Genomic DNA, 15792 nt, shown 5'->3' on the forward strand with positions numbered 1-15792 from the left:
ATCGATCGCACAACAAGCATCATCCACCAATGAAAATACAGATAAGAATTTTGAATGAAAACCATTCGAGCGTATAAAGAGAAACGAGGAATTATACGCGTGGGAGGAGGTGAAGCCAGTTAAACGAGGTGGAGAGAAAGAGGGAAAGATGTACAAGACGAGTTCTCTCGCGATACCCTTTGTGAAATATTCAAGGTGTACTCCTTGTCGTTGGCCCGTTTCGAGTTAGCTTAATTAGCACGTGGGTAATGCTTCCCTTACCCTTTCCTTTTTTTCTTCCCTTTTGGTGTCGTTTGAACCAGCTTCCGTGACATCTTTCCGATCGTAGCCTTTATTATGCAGCCTTGAATGTTTAGTGAATAGAAAAAAAAAAATAGTTTCATTTATTAGAAATATACAATATATATTTTTTAATATCCAATTGTGTCTACGCCCGAAAGCATGTATAGATTGAATCTGTTATCAGAAGCACCGATTGAAGCAATTAATTTAGATAAAATCGTTCGATAATAAAAATGAATCGCAATCGCGTTAATTAAAAATGTCGTACTTTTAACAAGTAATCCAAGCAATTATCCGATCAATTCTATCCAGGTTCCATAAAATTAGAGGATGCTGTGGAACGATTGAATTATGAGAAGCTATTCCTCCACCACCAAGGGAATAACTGCCAATCAGTGTCGCGAATATATTCCTCTCGTATGGCGTTTGTACGATTGTTCGGTAGACAATTCTTCCTCTCGTTCCCGCGATAGCCCATCACCCTTCTTGTTATAACGCGACCAATATAACATCAGCAGTCCTGCGTCAACAGTAATTTTCTCCACGTTTCGAAAGGTACGAGTACAGCGTGTGACAGGTCTCCGGAGATTGCTACACGATTGTTGCACGTTCGTCCAACTTCAATATGGGAATGTGTGAAACAATTGTTAAATCTCTAACCATCATCCTAAAGTCACATATTACTATCTTCTTCTGTTCACATACATATGACGCTTTCCATGATCTTTTTTATTTTATATAATTAAATAATTGACTGGTTTTTGAATGGCTGGGTTACTTAGCAAATCAGCTCACGACTCGCGATAATGGTCAGGAGAATAAAGTTAAATTTTTCACCCGGAACACCGTTGCGGTAAAACCAGCAAAGCGAGATCCAACCGTGTCTCCTCTTACCTCTACGCCAATGTTTGCGACTGCGGGCGAGAGAACTTTTTCATTGGCTACCCTTAATTAGTTAACCAGCAAAGTCTCGGTAATTATTCTGTTTCTCGCTCAGTTTCCTCTGCCTCCTTCTCTTCGTTTCACCACCATTCCAGTTCTATCTTTTCTCTCTCTCCCTTGACTCTCCCCATACAAACGAATGGCGCTCGTGTTTTCACTCGAGTTCGTTCGCCGACAACCTGCCACGATTATTCTTCCGTGTTTGCTCGAGTTTATAACGAAGGAAATGGTGAAATTCTCGTGTCATCGAGGATCACTTATGTTTAATTCATTCATAGAAATCTGGAGACACGTCGGCTAAGATTAGCTATGATTCCTGTAAACAAAATTCATTTGCATTGTTACAGAAAGCGGTAGGCAGATCGGTCCTCATGCTTGCGCAGTTTGCCAGAACATCGTCGAGGGAAACACGCAGAGTAGAGCGTTGCCACCGAGGCAAGCGTCTCAGTACGGCTTGCGAGAGGATCAAGTGGCACCTGGTGCACGAGTCTGCAATACCTGTAGGTGCAAAGCTGTGAGAGGACGATACACAGCGTGTCCGCTGCTAGGATGTCCAAATTTGAATAACACCAGCTCGAAAACAAAGGTGAAGAGGTTGCGAGCACTGCCCGCGAAATGGTTTGATTTACCAGCTGAAGTTCGCGATCCTATTATACAGGAATTTCGTAAGTACACGCATAATCATAGGGTTCACCAGTGTGATCCCGGTAATAGAAGAATATTATTTCTGATTAATTCTTCCAGAGATTCCAAACAACGCGACAAAATGTTGTTCAGCCTGCTTCAATCGAATATCCCGGCGATTGGCACCTCACCTAACCGGAGGTACCGAAGTGCCCGAAGACACGGCCGATTCTTTGGCTCGACAATGGACGGACGAGGAGTTGGAGCAACTGAGAAGAGCTCTTCGAGAACACGGTACCAATTGGGTGAAAGTGGCCGAACAAATACCTGGGAAGACGAATCACCAGTGTAAAAACTACTACTTCGCTTATCGGAAGAAGCTAAGCTTGGATCAGGTGGTTGCAGAATATTATCAATCTTTAGGCGAGGAGAGAAGACCTTGTTTAACGGATGAAGAAGAAAGTGGCAGCAGTACGAGTAGCTGTGACGAGCTGGCGGTATGTTTTTGATGATCTTTGAACGATTAACTGATTGTTCAAGCTTTCAATATAAGTGGATATTGTGGTGGACATCGATGAACTGATAATTAGTTGATAATAATTGTATCCTAAGTAATGTGTATGTTTTTTTTATCTATAGGTTCATGACTCAAGCGACACAGCCAGTGCAGGTAGTCCAGCTAACAATATGCCAAGTGGTACACCAGGGACACCAGGTGCTTCTGCATCCGCTAATTTACCTATGCCATTTTCACGATCAACAGATCAAAAGCTTGGCGATAAATTAGCGGATATCGCTGTAGTATCTTTAGTTCCACCGGTGAGCATAAGTTCATCACAACAGTCTTCCACCAGTGGAGGTAGCAACGCTGCTTCAGCTGGCACTAGAGAAGATTATGATAGTTCTGCCACGGTAAGACCAACTGTTTAGTCAATTTTCAATCGGATAAGATGTGTAAAATATGAATAGAACATGTATGAAACAGATGTTTTAATACGTTCTATGCCATTTCGTTAAAAAGATCTAACAATCAAATATGTAATTTTATGCACAACGTTGTGTAACATTGAACGTATTAAAAATGGATGTATTTATATTTTTTTTATTATTTTCTAGTTGGTAAATGCGAAAGAACTTTACATCTTGATAGGGCCGTCTGATAGAGGTTCGCTGATTGTTTCAGGAGACGGCGGACGAAGGTCAGGGAAGTACTGATTTAGAGAATAGTAGCGTCGTCGTCACCCTGACAACTCCCAGCAACGGTACGCCATTGCAACAACACCAACAGTCACATCAACAGGTTCCGCCACCTTCTCATTCGCCACCTTCAACAACGAGCAACTCTAATCCTTTAACCGTTAAAGATCTGATGCTTGGCGTGATTGAAATGCAATTAAAACGCAATCCTAATAGTCCAGCTGGTACTGGCGGATCGTCGGTACCAGTGAACTCTGGAACACCAACGATATCTAGTATATTGAGGACAGATCATCGGAACGACATTACTTTTGTACGAGAATATAAACCGTCGTCCACTATGGCGAATACTAGTATGCCAAGGGACTCGAATTTGGCGACTTTGTCAGTGGTATCTGGTCCCCATCATGGTCATCGTTCTGCTCCTAGTCCTCAGCAAATTGGTAAGTTTATAATCAATTATTTCTGATGATTTCAAGCAGAAGATACGAGAATTGTACGAAAATTATTTCATTAGGTCAAATACAAGCAACAATTACTCCCTGTGTACCCGCTCCATCGAGCAGCCAATCTTCAACCTCGGATATTCTTCCGAAAGAGGGATTAGTTGTAATGCAAGTGCAACAAGCGCTTCGGGAGACCGAAGGAACGCTCGACTTGAGTATCAAAAAGCCACGACAACAAGAATACAATCATTCCTTACAGACGCTTCACAAGCCACCGACGGTTACTCTTTATCGGCCAGAACCTCCCCCTGGTGCTTACTACCATCCTCATTCTCATCCTGAACAAGGACGTGGCGCGAAGAGTCCTCTGGTTTACGCGTCTTCGCCACGTCCTCAAGCACCTCTAACGCCTAAGATGAATAAAGTTGCCGTACCTCCACCGCATCCTAAGTTGTCTCCGAAATTAGGTGCTATGGGAACGACGGGTCATAAGAGCGGCTCAATCACGCACGGTACACCTGTTTCTAGCGCGCGTTACGAGGGTCTTCTCAGACAGATGACACCTCCAGGAAATCCTGGCAGTGTCGCTGGCACCCCGAGCGTAACGAGCGGTCCTAGCGCTGTTAATGCTCCCAGCAATCAAGGACCTAAGGAGACGGGATCCATTACTCAAGGTACCCCGGTACATCCTTTCGCGGTGGACAAACGTGCGCCGATGTACGATTATCACAGAACTATCAGACCTTCGCCTGTGACGACGGGTAACATTCCTGGACAAGGACAAAGTCAGGCAGGAACAGCGGCAGTGGTAGTGACGCATAGCAACCAGTACAATTCTTATTCGGGCCGACCACCGCCTAGTTACACGATGGAACAGCAGCTGTCCTCGAGACAGATTATCATAAACGATTATATAACCAGTCAACAAATGCATGCGCGTAGTAGAAGCGGCGTTACATCTGAAAGTAGCAGTAAGAACGAGGTGCCGTCGACGTTGTATTACACGAGCACTCCTCCGCCCCAGACGCATACCCAACCCCGGCAAGGGGTCATACAGAGGCATAATCCACAGAAACAGATACATTATCCACCTCCGCCACCGGGACTGGAAGCATTTTCCAGTTTAGTGGACGTCGCTGTGCAACAACCGAGTCTTCCAGTTCCCCATCCGCACAGTCATCCTGCCTCTGGAAGCAGTAGTCACGAGGGCCTTGGTAAGACAATGGCGGACAGACTGTTGGCCGATCGTTACGGAGATAAGCATCGTTTAGCCATACATCAGGATCACAGAATGGCTGTGGCTCACCATCATCAGCGAGACAGAGAAAGAGAACGGGATCTGGTTCACTTGCGAGAAAAGGAAGAATATAGATTGCAACGTGAGAAAGAGATTCTGCAGCAAGATCATAGAATGGCTCAGCAAAGAGAAAAGGATAACCAACATGCTGACCATCGTCTTACCGTCCATCAACAGAGAGAAAAAGAGATTCATCAGCAGATGGCAGTGGCTGCTGCTCAACGTGAAAAGGAACATCAGGAGCATCGTTTAGCTGTTCAGCAGCAAAGAGAAAGAGACCTGGCGCACTTGCAACAGCAACAGCAGCAGCAACAACAGCAACACCTTCAACAGCACATTCAACAACAAAGAATGGAGGCTGAAAGAAGACACATGGTTCAATTGTACAGAGATCAACAGCAACTGGATAGGGATAGCAGGCTAATAAGTAGTGGATTCACTCAGTCCAGACTGCAACAGCCCCAACAATCGCAACAGCAGCAGCAGCAACAACAACAACAACAACAATCATCCTCTAGACAAAGTCAGTCCTCCGGTCAACAGCAAAATGAATCTGCGTCTACTTTAACCGCTGCCAGCTTGATAGATGCTATTATAACGCATCAAATTAATCAGAGTGTCGAGAATACTGGTGGAAATTCTCAGCCACCACGACCTGGTGATCGTCTTTTCCAGGTATGTTCAAGTTCCTCAAAATACTCTTCTTATTCTGTTATTCATTCGTCGGACATTCATGTAAGTAGATGTGTTTTTACACGGTAGAAAACTTTTCAGGGATTTCACAGAGAAGCCTCGATAGAACCTAATGGAATGGCGCATAGTCCTGCCGGCGAAGGAAATGGAGGAAACAACGGGCCAGGGAGTGCGAGTGGTAATGGAAATGGAAACAAACCGATTACTCTTGGTGAACACGTTGATCATATTGTTTCAAAAGATTACGGTCCTCCACATTCCTCGTATAGACCATACAGTGGGTAAGTCATTAGTATAATGTTAACAGAAATTGTAACCATGTTCTTAGTTTGTGCGATATCGTTAAGGGGAATGATTAAGTTAGAGTAAAACGTGTAACTTTGTCATTATATTTATTTATTTAGGTATCAAATCTCGGAAGATCAATGGAAGAGACGAAAAGCTAACGAAGCCGATTCCGTGAAAGCTGGAGACGAGCGTCAGATAATTCGCGTAACTCAACAACAATCACAGCAACAGCAGCAGCAACAGCAGCACCACCAACAGCAGCAGCAGCAACAACACCAACACCAACACCAACACCAACAGACAGCTTCGTCAGTAGGAAAGCAACAGTTCCATTCGGTAGAGCCCGTTTCGCCTCCGGAAGCGGGTACCAATCATTATACGCATCGCGCGTATGAAACGACCACTGCCACATCAACTTCCGGAACTCCTTCCAACAAGCCGCACCTTTCACCGTTGGATTACGTTAAGAATAAAATCGTCGAAGTGATGCGTACATCCGAGGACGATAAAGGTGGTAACGCAGGTGATAGAAACGGAGGGAACGTGACAAGTGGGGATAAAGACGAGAAAATTGGGGGAAACGTTGAGAGCCCTTCGAGTGGGGAAATGATGGTAGACGAGGCACCCAATCAAACTCCGCAACCACCCGCACCAGCACCCACCACCACCTTCTATCCGTTCAGTGCGTTAGGCGTGCATACTGGTCCACCACCGGCACCTCCTCCTCCAACATCGGGATCTACTTCTGTGACTAAATCCGAACAAATGCAGGCTGAACCGGCACCGTTGCTTTCCGCGCAGTACGAACCACTTTCCGACGAGGATTGATAGTCTAATAATTTAGCCACCTACAGATTATGCTGTGACAAGGTTCTTAGGCTATTTATGCAATTTCTTTATGCTCGACGAAAGTCTCATACAGACTAGGATTCTAACGATTGAACGTTTCATGATTACCAATATATTTTTCGGGCTCTTAGCTACTACGTTCTAACTGGTCGTCGAAATTCTCTTCAGTTGATCAAACGAAGGTATTCTCTGTTTTCTTTTAGTTTCATTCATCAGCTCATTCATTTTTTTTTTTCCATCGTATTCCAAAATCGAGATTCTAGTACGAAGTTTTAAAATAGTTTATTATTTTATACGAATTTCGTCATTATATTTTTAGTCGATGATCATCTCCGTACTACGCGTAAAGTAGCCGTTTTTTAAAGATGCTAGTTCAGTACATGAAAACACACGTTAATTAACAATAGTGTAATTTTAATTAATATTTTTTTACGTATTACTTATTCCCGCGCTAAGATGTACTAAAGTTGTGTATAATTATCAGCTAGAATTAAATATATAAATATTTCTGTTTTCACCGCCATTATTACATTTTTTTTTTGTTTTGTTTTTTTTTTTTCTCTTTTTAAGAAAACGCTTTTTAGATACTGTTTGTTTTCTAACTTATCGTCGGTAAAGGGACGGAGAACTTTATAATTTTAAAAACGACATCGAAACGATCTGTACAGGCTATAGTTGTAAAATGATAAAATCTTCTGTACGACGTTTGTACATTTGTCGTCGTGATATTTAATTCTTTTTAATGTATCCGAAACAAATTAGGAATCAACACAGTGAAACTTGTTGATAACGAATTTAATTTTAATGTATTAAATACTCTAATCACCTTAACGGTCTTTCTTTCGGACGAATATCATTTTTTCTGCGTTCTTTGGGTGTTACACTGTGTCTGTGTACATACATCGTACGTAAGTTCTTGATCAGATTTTCGGAGCAATGATCATCCGTTTTGGGCCGATCGCGGTTCAAATCACATTATTTATAGATCGACCCGTGGAACGTCCAGGCTAGCCCAAGTTCACAATGGAGACGCTTCTTTTTGTACATAATGAATGATATATAATCGTTAAACGATGATACAACGCTAAAGCATACGTGTTTTTATTTGGAATGAGTCTGTGATGTGTCTGGAATTTAAATAGCTTCAACTGTTATATACCAGTGCGAAATAAAAAAGATTAAAAAAGTTAGGGGAATTCGAAGAAGAGTTTACGTCGAATGTGTGTAAGACATAATATAGAAACGCATTCTCGCACATTGCATTATTGTCTTACGTAAGAATCACTTTAAATGTTCTCTCCTTTGGTGAAGTGGGTTTTAAAACAAAAAAAAGTGTAATTTCTAAGTGTTGTACATAGTACACAATATTAATTTTTAAGTTGAACAAGTAGGTATATGATCCGCTAGTTTAATCGTATGCTAATTGTAAGAGTTTAGATTTTAGTGTAAGTAAACGTAGCTAGCATTTAGGGATTTAGACGCCATGAACTGACTAGGGAAGTCATTCCCAACCTACGTTCTCTTATTAATAAAATGAATATATGCAGGCGATTCAAAAGAAAATTTAATCGATGGAATATCATCCGTCAAGCGAATGGATGTGAATTTATTTGATTTTCATTGGAATTTCAAGAAAACTCCGAATGTACGCTCTGACTATCAACAAAAATACATTACGCAGTTAAACATTTAAACGCATCAAGCATTGGTAAACATATATTCTGTACACCTAAAGAATTTTTATATAGCCTAATTTTCAACCGTGCCCCTTTATTTAGTAATATGATATTATTGCTACACCCTAAATTGCTCCTATCATATGTTATGAATGATATGTATACGTAGACCGCAGTTCACCAGAACCCATAACTGCGAAAAGACCAGTTTTCGTTCTTCGCGCATCTCCAGTGCGCATCTTCGCCCTGATTGGCGATACTCCCAAACGAAGTGGAAAGCGATTGGCGGAGAGCTCGCTGCGTTCCCCCACCATCTTCCAACCTGCGCGTCGTAGTTATGGACTCTGGTAAACTGCGGTATACGTAACATTTCATTCATATATTTCACATTCGGTCAGATAATGCGCGAGTGCCTCTACACATTTGCACGTACTGTTATTTGAATAAACACGTATCGTTCTGTTTTTATATGGTGGATCACGGTAACATCATCTTCGTTTCATTAATATAACACGTGTCATTTTCATTTGACGAGGGTTCATATTGAACGGAGTGTCCATTTCTGTACAAATTGCACGCACGTTAAATACGTGTTCGATAGGAAATATTCGAATCATAGTATCGGTAAAATAGAATTTGTTGCATATATACAATACGATTGTCTAGAGTATAATGTCGAAATACGTCTCGAAACTGATGTCGTAGATCTTACGAAGCCTCCTTAAAGGATCGGGGTCCGATCGAAATAATGATGTGAAATTTGAAGACTCGTGTATTGATTACCATGTTTCTTCTACCATTGCACTTTTTATGGAGAGGTTGAGTTTTTCCTAATCGTTCGTACTCTTTAACGAGAAGGAAAAATACTCCATAATTTATAATAACAGATAATGGTATATCGGGACACTTCAGGATTGCGAATTCGTTGTTCATTATTCACCAAGTACATACCTTATCATTATTTCTTTACAATACAAAACGAAGAATCATCAATTTCTCACATTAAACCTATTATTTGAAGTAATTATTGGATGCGTTCGAACATTGTTATCCTTTCATAGTATCAGATAAAGCCGCATATTCTCATAATCAGTATTATTTCAATTACCATGACGCCAGAAACAATTTGCAAACAAAATTTCAACGATCCTAGTTTTATGCGAAGACACTATACACAAGAATTTTCCATAAAGATAATATTTCAGACGAAGAAGAAAATCGGGATCCTGAAGAAATACCATGTTAAATGCTTCCAGAATAAAAGATGTGGAGGTGAATACGAAGACATTGAATAAACTAAGGGTAGTAGTCGAGGACAATTTTCTAACCCGATCACCATAATCTCTGCGTTTCTCTGCTTTCTTCTTTGCTCTAAAACTCCACGATTGAACCCACGCGCGTTTATGTTTCTCCGTACTATTCTTCCCGCGCATAATTTGAAAAACGAGTCACTGCATTTATCCATAATGTGTTTAAGAATTTTGAAGAGCTCCTTTGTATATATACAATATACAATCGTTTGTATAAATATTTTCAAGATTAATGTTTGCTCAGCTACTACCCACGCGTTTTAGAGAAACACAAGAGAAGATAAGGTGATGCATCAATGGCAGCCATCTTTTAAGATACTTTGTAGCCTCTTAAGAGGAAAGATACGAATATATCATTGATATGGACAGGCAAATCGCATCTCGGACTATTATTATATAGACTAGACGACGTAACGTAACCGTAAAACGCCGTGTATATGTACCTACTCGTTTGTAACCCGAAGGAAGACCGATATCTATCGTTCGATCCCTCTTATGCAAGAAGTCTGTATATAGGTAAATGATAAAAACACGCCGAGGTACTCAGCTCCCTCCTAAAAACATTGTATCATAATAGATGATGATGATGCATATAATGCGGCTACGCTTTATGCGAGAAACTAAGGTGACAAAAAAAAAACGAAACAGGATTTAAAAAAGGAAAAAAAAGAAAAGAATAAGTGAAATAATAATAATATTATTATTAATAATAATGAAAAAGGCTAAGAAGCGATATTACCTACGAGAAACCGCTATTAATGCGAATTAATTCAAATAAAATTAACTACAATTAATAGCGAGCGAGAGCATACCACGCCTACAGTAAACTACAGGTGTAGCATACACGATAATATTATTATCAAAACAGTTCAATGTAAATTGTTATTTTTGTTGAAATAAAAAATCACCTCCGTTATAATAACGAGCAAGCTTCTGATTCTTGATTGTTTCTCTTATATTTCTTTGCCTGTTGAACAGCCGATACACAGAGCGTACATATTAATAATATATTCCAACACATTCAGTGCCGGATGAAGTTTCTAATTAAGAGGATCGTTCAGATCTGTAATTTCTGCCGCAAATATTCGATTGTAGTGAAAAATTTTTTAAGTATTAAAATGACGTAATGTGCCTCTAATTAATTTCATGAGTCACCGGTGACTGGCACGGCACGGAACGTGTTAAATGATTTTTGGGGATAGAAATTAATCTGATTTATATAGAATTTAATGTTTTTCCTTTTTTCGTAACACTTGACTGAAGATAAACATACAATATAAATATAATGTACCTGTTGAAAATAATGGTATGTACTTGGTAAAATCTAATTAGGATCATTTTACCAGATGCCTGTTCTTAATATTGTATCCCTTTCGATCGAGGTTTCGTTTACATTTTTTTTTAATTCCTTTTTATACATATAAGATGAACGCGTACAAAATATACAAATAATGTAGATATTTCTGTCTTTGCATCCAGTTAACAATTATTTCTTAAGTCAAAACTATACGACATTGCTCGCAATTGTGTGAACGATAACGTATTTTTACTTTATAGAATTGATCATGTTATTTTTTAATTATAAATTTTGAACTAATGTCTATCAAATATATATTTAAAAGAACACGTAATGCAATATTGAATGTAATTTCTGTAAATATAAGAAAAAAATATATTCATTAAAAATCAGTTCAAAATTTATTCAAATGATTGTTTTCTCATATGTTTTTTAATTGATTCAAAGGTTTTGTTCTAATTTGACTTATTTTATTGGGAAAATATTTTTTTATTCTTTTTGACAATACAAATTTCTGCTTACATCATTATCTATAAGTTATTCTAGTATTGATTATTGTTCAGGATACAAATTTTGTAATACTAAATAGTACAAACGAATAAAAAATACATTTCGTAGTAAAAATAATATTCTTGATGTTATACAATGAATAAATTTGTCCAAATAATTACGAGCAATGCTATATATTCATAATTATCCATTTTGTATTTAATTGTAAGATGGAAACCTGTGGTGAGCACAGGTGACCACAGATACAAAAAGAATGAATATATCTTTGGTCATGTGGGGTCCTAGACACCCCATGTGAGATTAAACCTTCATGTAGGGAGTACAATCATATTGACGATGAGGGTCATACCTGTTTTACCGGTTCCATAAAAGACATAACTTTGACTCCCTTTAATCCTATTTTTTATTTAAACATTCAAAATCAGTACAAGATCGAAAAAATAATTGCTTGATAACAATTAATTAAATATTTTTAAAATTCGATCCTGGCGCCATCTATACAAAAACGGCTGAAACTACTTCTCAACTAGCTTCCGCGATTTCCCGATAGATGCGCTAGTGTTCCCCTGTGACGGTAAATCGATCGGTAAGTTGTCAAGTAGTTTGAGCCGTTTTTGTATAGATGGCACTGGAATCGAATTTTAAATATACTTAATTTATGGCGGTCTTTTTAAGATACAAGTTCGTGAATACAAGTTTGTCAAGCAATTATTTTAATAACTTTCTTGTATTGATTTTGACTGGTTTCTAAATAAATAAAATATAAAAGGGAGTCAAAATTTATGCTTTCTCAGTTTAAAACAGGCACGACTGTAAGTCCTGTAGAAATGTTCTCGTACTCATGTGAAGTCAGCTGCAATTTGCTTTAACAGAAAATTGCGCAGCTTTATATTGGTTTATATTCATTGGTTCATGGTGCTTATAAGTGAATCAAGTACATACAGGTACAATTGTCAATTAAGTTTTATATTGTAAAAATGACAAAATTAAAATCGCATTAAGTATCGACAATTATAGTCAGTGATAAATAATTTTGCATTTTAACATTTACCACTCTTAATGTGTCTGGTGAAGTTGACTAAGATAAACATATTGTTATTTAACCTTTTACAGGTCTTTAGGTGACATATATCAATTGTATATGTGCTATAAATAAGTCTTGTTCTGAGATAAAATTTATCTAATGAGGTTTTTCGCAATTTTGTGGAACTAAACAATACCAAACAATGTTTCAATCAAATCAAGAGCCTGACATACCCGCGGCTCTAGGTTTACTTTCTCACCTGACCAACGATGAACTGAAGGAACTATTAAATAACGATGGAAAATTTGAAGACATCGTAAAAGATATAAAACAGGTAATTTTTTTTTACTCTTGTAATATTGTAATATACTTGTACAAAATTATATGCAATTAAAATCTTTATTTTTAAACTAGTTTAAGGACTTGGAAACAGAAAAGGAAATGTTAATGGCAAGTAACAGGTCATTGGCAGAATTTAATTTATCAAAACAACCAGAATTGCAAGATGGAAAACAAATACTAAGAGAACTTAGTGAAAAAGGGACAAATTTATGCACTAGTGTTAAGGATAAACTGGATGAAATAAGTACATCTAATTTTATCAGTTTTTTTAAGCTTGATTATACATTAAATTATATATTGATGCAACTAATTAATGTTGTGTTTTCAGGGGAAAAATCTGGAGAGATGACAGTTAATACTGCATTAGATTTATTACAAACAGCAGCAACTGAAATTGAAGAAGAATCAGAGGTACATTACATCTGATATTTAGTAATTAAGAATGTTATATATAATGAATGGTAATAATAATTGCTCTGAATGTACAGACCATAGCAGAGAAGTTTTTGGCTGGTGATATGGAAGTAGATGAATTTTTAGAGCAGTTTTTGTCCAGACGAAAATTGATGCATCTACGAAAAGTAAAGGTAGATAAATTAAGAGAGTTAATAAGAAAATCGCATTCTGTCACTGGTGGTCCCGGTTACCCGATCGCTAGTAATTTTCCTGGTATAGCACCTTCAGTCCCTTATCCAACTGGACCTGTTTCAATGCCAATGCCTGTGCCATCTGGGTTACCACATTATAGACCATATTAAGTTATCTCCAAGAAAAAAAAAGAATTATAAATGAAGTTCCGTTTTAAATAATCTACTTTTACTGACACATAAAGTATGTAATTATTTCAATATAGCGAAAATGCTATCAAGTTAACAGTAAACGTTATCAACAAATAAATGTAATTAAAACATTTACAAAATTTAATGACACAAGCAGTTTAATTAGTGTACAGAATTTTGTATTATAATAATTGTAACAATAAGTGACACGTGGAAATGCTTTCTAAAACAATTACAACACATGTATAATTTTAATAAATATGTAAGTACATTGAGTCCCATCGAAGTTGTCGCAGTGAAGTTAGCTACACATTCACTAACACATTCACGCCGTGTCGTCGACACCTCACCCATCGGCTCACCGACGCGGCGTGAATGTGTTAGTCCGCCAACTTCACTGCGACACTTCGATGGAACTCAATGTACATGTTCGTCTATATAAGGTGTACTAGAAAAATTGTAAGTTACACATACATTTTTTACTTAATATATTATTCACACCTTTTTTTTATTTAGTATTTCCATCTAGATTATTACTATTTACATATGTACAATTAGCATGTACTGCTATTCGCATTTTATTTGATATTATTAAATGTATATTCCATTTAATCAGTAAGTTTTCATTATTGTTATACAATGTCTCAATTTAACACAAATTTAAAGTACTTTGGTTTTCAATCTTTCACATATTACTAATCAAGGAATTAAATATATATGTAATGTTAAAAGGGACTGATAAAATATAGTCTGCGACAGTCTGTACAACTATTTTTAATTGCACTTCTATATTAACAACTTATATTCTTCAAAGAATTAATAATTTTACTAAGAATAAAATTCATAATTATTTCGTTTCTTTCTCTAATGGTCTATCATAATCTTCTTTCGGTTTAAAATAAATACTTAAACAAAATCCAATGAAAATTACCACCACCAGCAGTTGACTGCCCTCCTTTGGTCTGGGTTGTTCATGTTTAGCTTTAGCAAAGTGCTCTTTAATCCATTTCTTCCGCATATCACTTTCAAATGTTTGCTGGTAATGTTGACGAGTCCATTCATCGAAATCATAAACTTTGTACTTCGGCGATTCGCTCTGTGCAACATTATTTGGTCTATAAACCGGTTTATAAACTACATTTACTTTTCCATGTCTAACTGCGACAGTTCTATCATATTGTTTACGTGTCTGATAGTTACCAAGTACAGTATATGCATTCGAAATTTCTTGAAACATGTGTTTCGCGGATTCGCTTTTATTTTTATCAGGATGATATTTTAACGTTAATTTGTAATATGCTGATTTTATTTCGTTATGCGTAGCATTTGGACGTATCCCCAAGGTCTCATAATGCGTTTTACTCTTCGTGGATGCAGCTACACGCATATTAATTTGTACCATCAATTGCTTTAATAATTTCAATCTAATTCTTTTATGGATATACATTTTAATAGTTTTATATAAATTGTATTTAAACACACAATTTTTTATTCTTACTGATGGACACTCATTATACATACGTATTATGAGCAATTAACATTTTTTTTTGACTTTTCGTATAATTTATCATACTTAATGAAAAGTATTACATTCTTCCTGATACGTACAATTATATGCTTATCGCAATGGTATAACCTATGATAAAAAGATACAGTGATGTTTACATTAAAACGTAAATTGTCGTTGAAAATGTTAGTGAATATAATTAGTTAAATAATACATAACCATTATAATTTGTATTACGCAAACATATATTTATTCCAACTGTTTAATATTGATAATTGTGCAATGTGAAGGTTATATAAATCATTTCATATTTATAAAATGATGTATGTATGATACAGACATTTTAATAGTTTTTCTTTCGAATAGATATTAGTAGTTTTCTAAAACTGCTACAGATTCGCAAAAAAATGTATGATATTTAAGATGTTTTAAATAATTTTTGACATACGTGTTCAGAAACGTGTAGAAAACTTTAAAACAGTAACTGGCAATTGTTAGATAAAAAGTTTAATTCAGATACATAATGAAATTAAATGGGCAATTTCTGATACATAATTTAACAGAAATTGATACTTGTGTATTTAGCCGATAAAATCATTAACACACAAGTATTTCAAAAATATTGAAAGTCGTATACAATCTAAATCTAACCTATCTAATTCAGGACCTTCAAACTCTATTCATTGTCAGCACTGACTATGCAGACATAGAAAGACCAGTATTTGTCGA

The 15792-nt window shown here is 37.1% G+C and overlaps 3 protein-coding genes across 12 annotated transcripts in view; 2 read left to right on the forward strand and 1 right to left on the reverse strand.

Moving 5' to 3' along the window:
• Positions 1-8383, forward strand: part of LOC114876882 (protein split ends-like) — a 36989-nt gene extending 28606 nt beyond the window's left edge. For 6 of the 7 annotated variants that reach the window (XM_046285384.1, XM_046285387.1, XM_046285386.1 and 3 more), the window contains 7 exons: positions 1572-1889; positions 1969-2345; positions 2488-2760; positions 3032-3488; positions 3563-5463; positions 5563-5762; positions 5886-8383. In XM_046285384.1, coding sequence (XP_046141340.1) covers positions 1572-1889; positions 1969-2345; positions 2488-2760; positions 3032-3488; positions 3563-5463; positions 5563-5762; positions 5886-6597 — 4238 coding nt within the window. In that variant the 3' untranslated portion in view covers positions 6598-8383. The remainder of the gene's footprint in view (positions 1-1571; positions 1890-1968; positions 2346-2487; positions 2761-3031; positions 3489-3562; positions 5464-5562; positions 5763-5885) is intronic. The other variant, XM_046285388.1, reaches the window with a different exon arrangement.
• Positions 8384-12249: 3866 nt separating this feature from the next.
• LOC114876429 (vacuolar protein sorting-associated protein 37B) lies at positions 12250-13837 on the forward strand. Of its 2 annotated transcripts, none has more exons than XM_029187911.2 (5): positions 12250-12355; positions 12525-12769; positions 12850-13021; positions 13106-13188; positions 13266-13837. In XM_029187911.2, exons 2-5 carry the CDS (start codon positions 12638-12640, stop codon positions 13533-13535), a joined length of 657 nt encoding a protein of 218 aa, XP_029043744.1. In that variant the 5' UTR covers positions 12250-12355; positions 12525-12637; the 3' UTR covers positions 13536-13837. The 2 variants fall into 2 exon arrangements, with proteins under 2 accessions (XP_029043744.1, XP_029043753.1); XM_029187920.2 differs by having other exon boundaries at positions 12345-12427.
• A 190-nt stretch (positions 13838-14027) lies between these two features.
• On the reverse strand, positions 14028-15783 carry LOC114876440 (chaperone protein DnaJ-like). 3 transcript variants are annotated; one of them, XM_029187946.2, is made up of 2 exons: positions 15715-15783; positions 14028-15192 (listed from the first exon to the last, which is right to left on the reverse strand). In XM_029187946.2, the coding sequence occupies exon 2, from the start codon at positions 15073-15075 to the stop codon at positions 14404-14406; it is 672 nt and encodes a 223-aa protein (XP_029043779.1). In that variant the 5' UTR covers positions 15076-15192; positions 15715-15783; the 3' UTR covers positions 14028-14403. The 3 variants fall into 3 exon arrangements, with proteins under 3 accessions (XP_029043779.1, XP_029043766.1, XP_029043771.1); XM_029187933.2 differs by having other exon boundaries at positions 15512-15771; XM_029187938.2 differs by having other exon boundaries at positions 15283-15771.
• Between the last annotated feature and the right edge of the window lie 9 nt (positions 15784-15792).

This window comes from Osmia bicornis, chromosome 4 (assembly GCF_907164935.1).
Source record: "Osmia bicornis bicornis chromosome 4, iOsmBic2.1, whole genome shotgun sequence".
NCBI lineage: Eukaryota > Metazoa > Arthropoda > Insecta > Hymenoptera > Megachilidae > Osmia > Osmia bicornis.

Bases quoted from the DNA above. Each gene is read 5' to 3' on its own strand.
- LOC114876429 (XM_029187911.2), top strand. From the start codon at position 12,638: ATGTTTCAATCAAATCAAGAGCCTGACATACCCGCGGCTCTAGGTTTA. The intron at 12,770-12,849 runs GTAATTTTTTTT...TTTTTAAACTAG, and splicing joins TCGTAAAAGATATAAAACAG to TTTAAGGACTTGGAAACAGA. The intron at 13,022-13,105 runs GTACATCTAATT...TTGTGTTTTCAG, and splicing joins GGATAAACTGGATGAAATAA to GGGAAAAATCTGGAGAGATG.
- LOC114876440 (XM_029187946.2), bottom strand. From the start codon at position 15,075: ATGTATAATGAGTGTCCATCAGTAAGAATAAAAAATTGTGTGTTTAAA.